At 42.1% G+C, this 11,519-nt stretch overlaps 1 protein-coding gene across 1 annotated transcript; it reads right to left on the minus strand.

The window, feature by feature from the left end:
* Positions 1-458: 458 nt before the first annotated feature.
* On the minus strand, positions 459-9,522 carry IL22RA2 (interleukin 22 receptor subunit alpha 2). The gene is made up of 7 exons (XM_064509039.1): positions 9,466-9,522; positions 6,067-6,183; positions 4,974-5,124; positions 3,998-4,176; positions 2,554-2,723; positions 1,939-2,116; positions 459-801 (listed from the first exon to the last, which is right to left on the minus strand). Exons 2-6 carry the CDS (start codon positions 6,179-6,181, stop codon positions 1,961-1,963), a joined length of 771 nt encoding a protein of 256 aa, XP_064365109.1. The 5' UTR covers positions 6,182-6,183; positions 9,466-9,522; the 3' UTR covers positions 459-801; positions 1,939-1,960.
* Between the last annotated feature and the right edge of the window lie 1,997 nt (positions 9,523-11,519).

Below are 11,519 nucleotides of genomic sequence, written 5' to 3' on the forward strand. Positions count from 1 at the left end.
TATATAAATATTTAGATTCTCATTTTTTACAGACCTTACAGAACTTGAAAAAGTAATTTCACGTATGTATCCTGTGGCAGCTTAGTGGTGGGTATCTACCCAAACCTTGCCCAAGAAATCTTTTCTCTTGTGAGATGAAGACTAGTAGGAATCAAATCATTAGAAACCACAGATTGTGGTCAGCATTCATTCATCATTTACTGTACACTGGTTAAAATAAAGGTCTCTTCCCTAATCCCTTCCTGTCTGTCATTGACTGAAAGAGAGGATCCTTTCTGTTCAGTTTAGCTCCTGCCTAATCACATACTGGTTTCACTATCAGTTATGTCAAGGGCCCTATCAAGACATTATAAGCATGAGGTATGCTGCTGGATTGTACAGTTCTTATTTTAAACAAAGGACACTTTTTACTTCTATTTCAACCTTTGTTTTAGAAGAAATAAAATCTTTGAAACTTCTATTTTAAAAATTTTATTTTAATTTCAGTGCTAAAATAGAAAAGCCCTAGAAACAGCCTTAAGGATATATTTTCACAAGTGTTTTTTGCTGTTTTGTAATTGTAATTACAATACAAGGCTATTTCCTTTGTACTTGCAAATGCATACCATCTTAAATTGTAATATAGAAAATGCAAATAACACTTGTGCTTTGTGTAGCCTAAAATGATTGTGATGAATCAGATCATTTAGTGCAGCAAAGATCAATTTAAAAACCATCGAAATACGTATCCAGTCACTTCCTAAACCACAGATGTCCACTTACATCTGGGTCCATGATGGGAAGCATCTTCCACTGTTATCTCTGTGGGAAGAGAAAGAGAATTGCCACTGGAGCGCACATTTAAGCTGCATGGTACTAAATTCAACTGCAAATGCAATGCATGCCATCCTCCTGTATCCCTTCTATACTCCTACTGATTGTTCAGCAGTCCAGCTCTAATCTGAGCTTGCAAAGTTTTGCAGTGCTGGGTAGCTCTTCAGCAGTGCAAGGGAATTACCTTGAAGCCAGCTGCCTCCTTAGCCTGAACCCACTGACTGACTCTCAAAGGGGACCAACACTGTGTGTCACATTATGAAGAAAAAAAAAGTTTTATAGTTAGGGCACTGAGCTGAAAACAGAAGCACAGGTTCAAACTTTGATGCTTTTCCAGTTTATCCCAATTACCCCTAAAAAGTACCCAAATCAAAGCTTTCTGAGGCTAACAGCATTGAAGTCAACTTTGTCTTAGGTCTTTATATGCTCTGTGCCTTGGCAACTGCAAGGCAGGATTAATAACAGATCTCTCTCACTTAGGTGTATGGTGTATCAAGATAGTATGGTGATTGAGGCAGGTAAATGGTCTTTTCAGATTAGCTAATTGAGCTAATTCTTGCCTTTCAGCTCATGAAACTTGATAACTGATTTATATTTTAAACACGTTACACCTGAAGAATGGCCATGAAGGGAAGATGGGCACATTAACTGCTTTTGGAATAAATCCACTGGATAAATCCCTGAACAAAAATACAGAGCTTGCAGCAGAATTACATGTTAATAAAGTTGGAGTTCACTCATTTTCTTAGTTAATTATTACTTGACAGCAGTAAAAGCTGATGAAAGCAATATTATGTATAACTGTTTGAAGAAAGGGAAAAGGGAGGCATTTCTGATCAATTTATACAGGGGATTTTCTAAAGCATTTATTGTAACTGTCTAAGCACCTTGCCGGCATGCAAATAATTAGCCACACCAACCTTCTTATTTTCTTTGCCATATCTTCCTTATCTGATGTGAAACTAGCTGAGCGGATGTAAAAACTGGCTAATACTGTCCATATCTCTCAGAGAACAGCAGTTTCTATGTGACGCTTTTTTTTCTTCCCATTGGACAATATCTCCCTTTGCTGAGGGGATGGCTCTTGACTTCCAGCATCCCCCAGAGCCTCAGTGGGTGACTCACCTGCCGCGGCAGTGCCTCTCTGTCACAGCAGCACTGTGCACTGCCGGCTGCTGTATGCGCTGCCGCGGTCCAGCATCGGCACGTAAGTTTTCGCCATGATGCAGTAGCTGACGCCAGGCCGCAGATCTTCTATTGTAATAACCTTGTTTGCTCCTTCGTACACCAGGGTGCTGTGTTTCTTCAAGCAGGATGGAAGAAAAACAGCCAGTCAAGAACATCGCCCTAGCAAGCGCATCCATGACTGCAGTTTGGTGAGGCCTTAGGCTGCAGAGCAGCTCATGAAGTTGCATGAAGTCAACATTAATAGTGGGGTTTTTTTGTTTTTTTTTGTGTTTTTTTTTTTTGTAAAAGGTGCCCCAAACAATCCCCCTCCTGTGCCATCTGGTTTAATTAGGCCTGAGAGGATAAAATACTGTGTCGTTGGGAAAGAATAAGGAAAGGAGGAATTACAACTCCATTCATTGAAATTCAATTCCCGAAAAATAAGCTGAGTTGTTTTCAAATATTTGCACATTCGTTGATGCCCTCACGATCCTGGAGGATGCATTGTATGCTCACACAGTCCCGATTGCAGTTTTGCAAGGGTGAAAGGTTTGTATTTGGATGTTCACTTACCTCATCTAGCAAATTGTTAATTATGAAGACTTGATATAGCAGATCATAATAATTTGTCATTGGTATGTTGCTGCCTCTCTTCCTTTTATAAGGAGAATGTGGAGCCTGGAGCTTTAGTATTATGGACTTGTTCCTGTGAACCACAGTTACCGATGGAGGTCCAATCATAGCTAAAGAAATAAGCAAAGTTATGAACATGATTATAATTGTTGAATAACATTTCACAGACCACAATTTAAATCCATTTAGCTGTTTAATGTTGGTATTACCAGCTGGGCCTGATGCTGTATTTAAGGTTGAAGTGCCACTTTGTAAGTTCTTACCTCGCAGCAGTTATTGCTTGGGGACATTTTGGGGCTGACGTTTCCTGTGTTTGCATTTTTAACTTCGAACCAACCTTTCTGAACTCCGTCAGAGCTCTGTGGTGTAGACTGCAGGTTACTCAAGTAGAATACTTTGTATTCTTTGCCCTATTTTTTTCATGTTTACATGTGTGCTTGGACTGTATAAAACAGATACTTGAACTATTTTGGTTATGTGAAGGGCAACAGCCTCAACCATTACTTTCAAGGGTTTTGCAATCTGCTTGGTTAAGAATAGCTGAGGGTGGAAGCCAGTGCCTGCATAGCTGTGCGTGCAGCCCCCAAAGACGCAGGGAGATAGCTCATGCCCCTCGCAGCTCTCCAGGAGGAGGATGCAGCACAGGGCAAGACAGTCTGCTGCTATCGCAAGATACCTCTTTTTGTCAAAGCTTATGGTTTTGTCTGTACAGAGTACTCAAGTTTGTTTGCAGTTCAGGGCTTTGAAGTGAGCTGCGCTGACTCACACAATACTTATTATACGTTGGCTAGTGAGGGAGAACTAGTTAATACACAGGCAACTTAGTGGTAGGCACACCTGTACTATTGAGTATTTTGATAGTCCTCCAATTTATCCCATATTAAGAGATTATAATGACTGTACTTGCTAAAGCTTTGCACATGGCTGTTCTATTATACTGAGGTCTGAAAAATATATAAACATTACAAGATTGTTGGTTACGCAGCTCTCAGCTTTCTTTTCCCTTTTTCCATCCAAGAAGAGGATGTTTCCTTCTTTTTCCACCTTGTGTCCAATCCTTCCAGCAGCTCTGAAAACTGCTGAAAATACCCTGTGTAGTTCCATGCTGTGAGGAGGAGACCAAGTTAAGGGCATCAGGCATTTCTGATCTCCTAATTACAGATAAGTAACTACTTATCTATAATTGGTTGGTATTTAATATGGGGAAAATTATTTTTTTATCATAACACTTCACCTGAAAACTATTGATTCATTACTTCTTTGCATAAAGTTTTATTGATGAAAAAAGGTTATTTGTGATTGCAAATCATGAGCAAAAATGATATACTCCATGCCACAGAAAACCTAATTGCTTCCTCAAACAGCCCCATATGTTTGTACTTACTTTCTCGCCATGGAGTGAATCTGCAGCTGAGAGTCCAGTCAGAATAGACTCCAGCTGAAGCAGCTTTTACCCTGCCATAATAAGGCTCTTGAACATTTGAAGTCTCATTCGTTAGGTCACAAAAATGGTTTTGAATCCCCCAGCAGTCTCCCTTGTTCTGCCACGTGCTCTCCCCATACCTGTGGAGAAAGAAGAGGAAAGGTGTAAGTGTTAGCCACCTCCAACTGATTCTGTACAGATTTTTAACAGTTGATTTTAACTCAGCTGTAGCAGCCACAGTTCTGCCGTGGAAAACAACTTTCCTTCCATTTGTTGATAGGGAAGAATGATTTCAGGGCTCTTTGGGAGTCACATTTGCCACTCAGGAGAGGTGGATGAACTTTGGCTTACCAGACATATTCAATGCCAGACAGAGTGGCTGTTTCAGCCAGCTAATTCCTCCAAGGCAAAAAGTGGTTTCAGGTGTTTGTAGTCAGAGGAACTGACTCAGGTGTGCAAAGACAGGAGTTTTGAACGTTTTTATTGAACTCTGAGGGTTGGTCCCTAGTAGGGTCTTGGGTTTGTCATTAGGGTCCCCTGAGTCACTTGGTGCTGTAGGGAATGAGGCTTACTGAGATGTTTTAAATCTCCTGTGGTGGCAGCAGCTGGTTGAGTTAGCCCTGCTTCAAGCAGGGCTTTGGTCCAGCTGACCTCTGGAGGTCCCTCCAATGTAAATTTTCCTGTAATTCTACTGTGCCATGAGGGTGTGCAGCACATTGCTAGAGATGCTTGTTATCAGCCTTCCTTGGGCTGTTAGGCTGCATTTTATGGCTACTAATAAGTAAACAACTGAGCGCTGTGAGCAGAGCAAAACAAAGGTACTCCCTGGGTAAGGAGACCCAGGGAGGTGCCTTTGTCACCTGAGAAATCCCTTTGACTTACTAAGCAGGGGCAGACCAAGGCTACACAGGAGGCTGGAGTTCCCCTGGGTACTTACACTTTATACTGCACAAAGTAGACAGTGTCTTGTGCCTCGCTGGCTCTCCCAGGCAGCCAGCTCAAAGTGTTGTTGAAGTTTAACGAATGAAACTTGACCTTCTGTGGTTTAATCAACTCTTGCAGGTCTTGACGTTCCAAAACTAAAATCGCTGCAAACAATAAGGAATAAGAGTGCAGTGTGTTTGTCACAGACACGTTCTTCCACATTCAGATAGCTGGGTTTTGCTACAGCTCATTTGGTTTCAGACTAACAGACTGCAGGGCAATTAGATCTTCTGGGTCTCTTGTTTGACACTTTCTAAGTTGTAGTGACAAGAGCTGGCAGTTACGGAACACATCGAATATTATGAAAAGGACATTTTTATGTTTTTTTTAATTATTCTTTGTCAGTGAATTTATTGCTGTGAAAGATGGCTTATGGATGTCTCCGGAAACAAACACTTTGGAACAATTCACAGAGCCTGCAGGAAGCAGCTACATCAGAAGTTTAACTTAAGTGCTTTTTGCTCCACACATCTCAGCTTTAACCTGCAGGGATTATAGCTGTTTTTCATGGGAGAGTTCTCATGCCTCTAAGCTCCTTGTCATGAGGACAGTTACCATAGTTGCGTTTATTGGCGCTTGCCTAATACAAAATAACCTGAGGTTCACTGCTTTTCCCGTCTATACTCCTTGAAAAAGCTGCCGGACAGTTTTCAAGCTAATCTGTTTTCAAACTGAGGTGGTTACAGAGGAGAGAATCAGTTAACAACCTCTCTGAAATACCCAGGTCCTGAAAGGATCAGGATTTAGTGACCCAGATGACTCTATATTACTGCAGCTTTATCCCCAGCAGTATCACAGAACCGGGTAAGACTTGTGCTAGTTGAGCTAAGACTGGTAATACAGCTACGAATAAATTTAATGGGCAACGATTGTTTTAACATCTGTTCAGAAACTTGAAAGACAACAGAACAGACTAACTTGGAAAGGACAGGGCTTTTGAAACCCACCAAAATATCCCGAGATTTCTTGACTCACTTGTCCAGATTCATTAACAGACCAAGCACTCCCTTCCCCACATTGGAAAAAAATTAAAAGCCTTTACTTACTAGTTGACTCCTCTTGAAGCAGGTGCATCAATAAGCAGAGGGAGGAGAGCGTGATCCCCCTCATGTTAGGAAAGCAGCTCCATGACTGAAGAGCATCTCTCTTCCTCTTGGGCATGTCTTATGAGGAAGTAATTATTTAAACATGCCAGAGTTCCCCTTCTTTTTAGAGATTTCCAAAATCCCCGGTTTGGCTTTAGTTTATTTTAATTTAGCCAAAAAAACATTTGAGTTGCTCTAAACTAAGCATAAGCGATTGTTTGTACTTGGCAGCTGTGGTCACTTGCAGGTTTGGAATTAATTATGAAGCAAACCAACATGAAAAAGATCCTTTTCTAGGCACTAATTCCCAAAGGATCTGTGCCTCGCAATATAGCTTTGCCCCATAAATTTGTCAAGTCTATCTCCTCTGGGGTTTGCTTGCTATGCTGAGTGCTTTTTTCTTTTTTCTTTTAGCTTGCTAGTTACTCAGAGCTGAAGAATATAAAGAAGCTTGCTGTAATAATGTAAAACACCTACCTATGGGATGCCATCTGCTTTGGAGGCCCATCTTTGGGCACAGCTCAGAGAGTGGTGTTTTTAGGGGTGTTCATGGCAGGATGTCGCCTGGGACAGGGAATGGAGGTGAGATTCCCGGGCATGATTAAGGAGTGCATCCACCCTCGCACCCCAAGAGCTGTGGGAGCCGTGATGCCAGGGGCTGCAGTGGCACCCTGACCCAGGGAGGCAAGCCCAGCCTGCGGAGCTGAAGTGCTGCTCCGTGTCGGACTTTTGGACTGCTGGCAGTCATATGCTCTGGCCACTGGGCGTGTGCTGCAAAGCTATAAAAACAAACCTGGGAATCTGCTCTTACTGTCCTTGGCGTGGGGCGGTGTGGCTGATCCGTGCGCCTGCGTGCACGGGACCCCCAGGTTAGCATGCGCCCAGGCTCAACAACGAAAGCCATCTCTGCCAGGCAAGAGTCGGGCTGTGGCTGCAAATGCAGCGCTTGCATGTGGACGCCTGCCTGGAGGTAGGCAGGTGCCACTCTTGCTCCTCTGCTATATAAAAAACTCAGCCAAGCCTGTTGGTGGTGGTGAGCACTTCATGGCCAGCCACGGCTAGGAGCCGCCTTCCCTCCTGTGCTTTCCTGACTCCCATCCCTTGCCATGAGCACCTGTATGCACTCACGTATCACTCTATATGTGATCAAAATTCAGGACACACTGTCCTTTCGAAAGCTCATCTCCACAAACAACCCAAATTTTGTGTGATACAGCATGGTGCTATTTAATGATGCCAGCCAATGTGAAAAACAACCTGTTTGTAGGAATGGATAGTTCTGCCCACAGAAACAGGGATTTGCCCAACAATCATCTTTGCCTTGGGCAAAGGTGGAAGCAAAACACCTGTCAGTGCAAAAAAAGTGGAAGTTCCAGTTGAAATTAATGTATTTTTTAATTAAAATCACCCAGCTATACTAGGCAAATGGGACAAAATCTAATCACAGAGCTCAGCTTATAAATGCCTCAGTCAGATTTTTTTGGGCACAGGCTTTCAGTTCAGCTGATCTAGCATACTACATTATTCAAGGACTGAATTTGCAATAGACATGTTAAAACTGTAGACGTCTAACTTTGAAAATTAGCTAGTTAGCCTAGTATAGGGGATTATAGAACTGAGAAGAAACACACAAAAGAAGAAAAACATAAATCAAGGTAGAAGGTAGAAAGACATCTCTGCCATTAGTGTCTGGAAATTTTTTTCTATCCATTTCCCAAACATTTTTCAAAACCCGATGACCTTTAAGCAGTTCCTCACACCAAATGTAATTAGTATTTCATCATGTTATATGAGCTCAAATGCAGGAATAAGGAACTTTTATAAACCAGTCACCAGACTGAAATATCAAAGTTTAGTCATGCTTGCCATAGGCTGAGTATTTACTTACTGAAATTGTAGCCACACACCTCGCTGCATACTGTGTGCCAGTGATTTGCTGGGCTCTGAACTGTGAAGCTTTGCAAGAATTGCTCCTGATGGCAGTTCCTGCCATCACCACAAAATGATCTGAAAGTCGAACTTAGGGGCGAGGAGGACCACAGAGCTGAAGGTCAGACTGCTTGTAGCCTTCAGCAGCATTTCTTTCTGAATCTAAAGAGAGTGCTGTGCTGTATGGTGCAATGGGGAAAGAAATGCCTATCCCCTTTGAAAAGTCTGGGTTTCCTGTGCACTGCACTCTGATGGTGCTTTATTTGTAAAATGGCATGGCAGTCTAGAGTAGTTTGTAACTCTTTGCATAACTTTGAAATTATTGAAATACCTGCTAATCCAATATTATCTTTAACATTTTCTTAGTCATGTTTCTTGAGCACGTTATACTTGGTGTGATAAAAATAGCTATGTTCAAACAAGTACCAGCTGTATGCACACATGCACAAATATATGTACACATGAACATACAGACACGTCTTGAATTTAGTAAACTATATATGTGGCAAATTTTATAAAAAATTGAGGATGAGCCTAATGTATAGGCTAGTATGTACTGAAATACTGTGTATTTTAAATAAATGACTATTTAAATTTATTTTTTTTAAATAAATGGCAAATTATTTAAATGACAAAAACAATTTAAAAAAAGGTCCAAATCTTTGTGAAATAATAACTGAAACAGTAGTACAGCTGATTCTGCAGGTCCAACAAAAAGAGCAGTCCCCTCTCACGTCCTGCAGTAACACACGCAGAACTGTGGACATGAGAATTTTTTCCTTTCCTGGAATAAAAACCTATCTAAATGCTGAGTAAACAGAGGTCATTCTGTTGAGGTTTGAGTGTTGCTACACAGAGGTGAAAGTCAAGTACATTTGTGTTGGAAGCTGCCTGACTCATTCAATTTGATAGCACCATCTATTTTTTTTCCTGGAGCAAATTGTTTCCCATCCCTATGAGGACCAAAGTTAACCCCAGAACTGCTACAACAGCACCACCTTTGGCTTTCCAGGATGTAGTTCTCTGATATTTGATGTAGGCGTGTGAGCAGGTTTCACTTGTGTGCCTGGATGTGGGTGCGGGAAGACGAGGGAAGGGAGGAAACTCCAGAAATGTGCTTCACTGAGCCTACTTCTAGTAACTGGCAGAGGCCAGACAAATCGTTCCCATGTTTGGTGTTTCACACTGGGATGAAAGGACAAGAAAAAATCAGCAGTTCAGGTTATTCTGGCCCCAAAGAATATTCCCAGTTGTAGCAGCAGTTTTCAGTCTTTTACTTTTCTAAGCAACCAGCACAGAGCCATAAAAACCTGCATTGGATGAGGGCTCTGGAGGGCACCTAGTCCAACCTAATGCTCAAAGCAGGGCTAACTGCAGTATTATCCCACTCTTAACTGCTTTTATTGCAAAGATGCATTTTTTTTCACTTACCTCTGATAGGGATTCCCCTGCTGCAACTCGACTGTTGCTTTTTGTCTTTTGATTGTGTGCCTCTGAGAAAAGTCTGTCTCTGGTTTTTCTCTACTCCCTCCCCCCACCCCTCTTACGTAGTTGACAACTCCAGTTAGATTCCCCTCCCCTGTCCCCCCCCCCCCCCCACCTCCTCTCCTGGCTGAACAAATTCAGCCTCCTGGCTTCTTCCAGTACAGCATGTGCGCCAGCCCTTTATGATTTTAGTGGTGACTATGACAATGAATCACTACCTAAAAAAAAAAAAAAAATTCAAGCAACGGGGACTGTTGGTTTTTTTTGCCATTCTGTGAAGAGACATTGCACCACAAGAGTTATTACAGAGAGGTTGCTAAGGAAGCGAGACTGACTTTCACTGTACAGTGTTGGCATTCACTACTTTCTGCCCACAGGTGTGAACAGCTCAGTGTTAAAAGGCTCGGATCAACATTTTACGAATTATCATTAGAAATTCCAAATGCCATAACTGCACCTTGATAGTGAGAAGCCTGAATGTAACTAAAGATGAAGTGTTGCTGAAGATTTACTGGGTAGCAAGTAATTATTTTCATATACAATAGTTTAACCAAGTGTGAAACACTGAATTGCCCTGAGACACTAGTAACTGACACTGGTGTTCATTAGGAACTGTAGGTAAGACCAAATACAAAAATTGTTCAAAGCATTTTATTTAAATGATGAGTTTCTTTAAAATTGTTGGTCTGTTTTCGTTTGCAAATCTATATGATTTTTTCCACTGCTAAGGATTGGTACAGTTAATTTAAGCCTACTCAGAAAAGACTTGTTTTCCTTTAAGTTTTGGATCCCTTACTGAATCATCCACAGATTAAAACCCACCAGTTGAGAGGCATGTGGAATTAATTTTCCATTGCTTTCTGTTTTGGTTTAACTGATTTTAATAGCATAGGAAAGATGCCGGGTGCTCGCTTGGCCAGTAAAAAAACACAGATAAGCCCAACATGAGTGCCGCTCGTGTTTCCTTAGCCACTATGCTAAGGAAAGGAAGGCTCAACACCTCGTAGGACAAATACTTGTTCTGCTCGATACGCTGGCACTAGCAGGAGCTCAGGCAATGCCTGAAATATTGCCAGCGTGGGTAAGATGTGACCCACGGACTCATTATCTGTAGGCTGTTTGTGGGACGATGTGTTACTGATCACTGTAGCCATGCCCAGACCACAGACCATGCTGGTCTGACTCACTGCATGCCACACAAAATGAGACTGATGAGAGGGCTGGAGATGCCATCTGCGAGAAGAGACAGAAGGTACTGGGACATCTGCTTCTGCATCTGTAAATAAAAGTTGGTCTAAAGAAGGAGCAAATGCTTCTGTTGGCTGCTCCAGCTATAAAACTGGGAAAGATTGGGATTTCCTGGCCAAGCCAGCTGTGGAGGGAGGGTGCTAAGTGGGCTGCTACATGTGGATGAGCTGTGTCACTGGTGGAAGGACTTGATGCTTTGACGACTACATCTACCCCTCTTGTGCAGAGGCTGCTTTGCAAGTTAGCTCAGAGAGCAGCCAGTCCTTTCTGCCCCCAAACAGCAGGAAGGCTGAGGAAGAGCCTGCAACACTGACTATGCACTCCCATCACCACTCTCACAGCTGCATGAAAACCCAGCTTTCAGAAGGTACCTGCCCTAAGTGATCTGCAGTCTCCTGGCTCCCTTGTAAACTGTTCTAATTAATAACTTCTCACAAGAAGGAAGTGGCTTAATTTTGAAGTCTGAGTACACTTAACTTCAACTTCCAGTCAGTAGGTCTTGATACATCCTCATAGAAAGTCTCTTTCCCTCCTCCCACCCTGCTTTCTTTGTTGTGCACACATAAAAATCCAGCGACATTTCAGTCATGTTTGTAAGCATCACACCTTCCAGTCTGTGGATCAGTTTTGCGATTGCCTTTCAAATTCTAATATTTCCATGTTTTCTGAGGAACACAAACGCTAGAACTAAACTCTGTGTGCTAGTATTAATTTTACCACCTGCTGTCTTCAAATTACTATTGAATTTTTTA

The sequence above is a fragment of the Dromaius novaehollandiae genome, chromosome 3 (assembly GCF_036370855.1).
Source record: "Dromaius novaehollandiae isolate bDroNov1 chromosome 3, bDroNov1.hap1, whole genome shotgun sequence".
In the NCBI taxonomy this organism is placed as follows: domain Eukaryota; kingdom Metazoa; phylum Chordata; class Aves; order Casuariiformes; family Dromaiidae; genus Dromaius; species Dromaius novaehollandiae.

Excerpts from the sequence above, each read along its gene's own strand:
- IL22RA2 (XM_064509039.1), bottom strand. The coding sequence starts at position 6,181 with ATGCCCAAGAGGAAGAGAGATGCTCTTCAGTCATGGAGCTGCTTTCCT. Across the intron at positions 4,177-4,973 it reads TACTTTGTGCAGTATAAAGT|GTATGGGGAGAGCACGTGGC; the intron begins GTAAGTACCCAG and ends CTTTCTCCACAG. Across the intron at positions 2,724-3,997 it reads ATTCACTCCATGGCGAGAAA|CTATGATTGGACCTCCATCG; the intron begins GTAAGTACAAAC and ends TTATTTCTTTAG.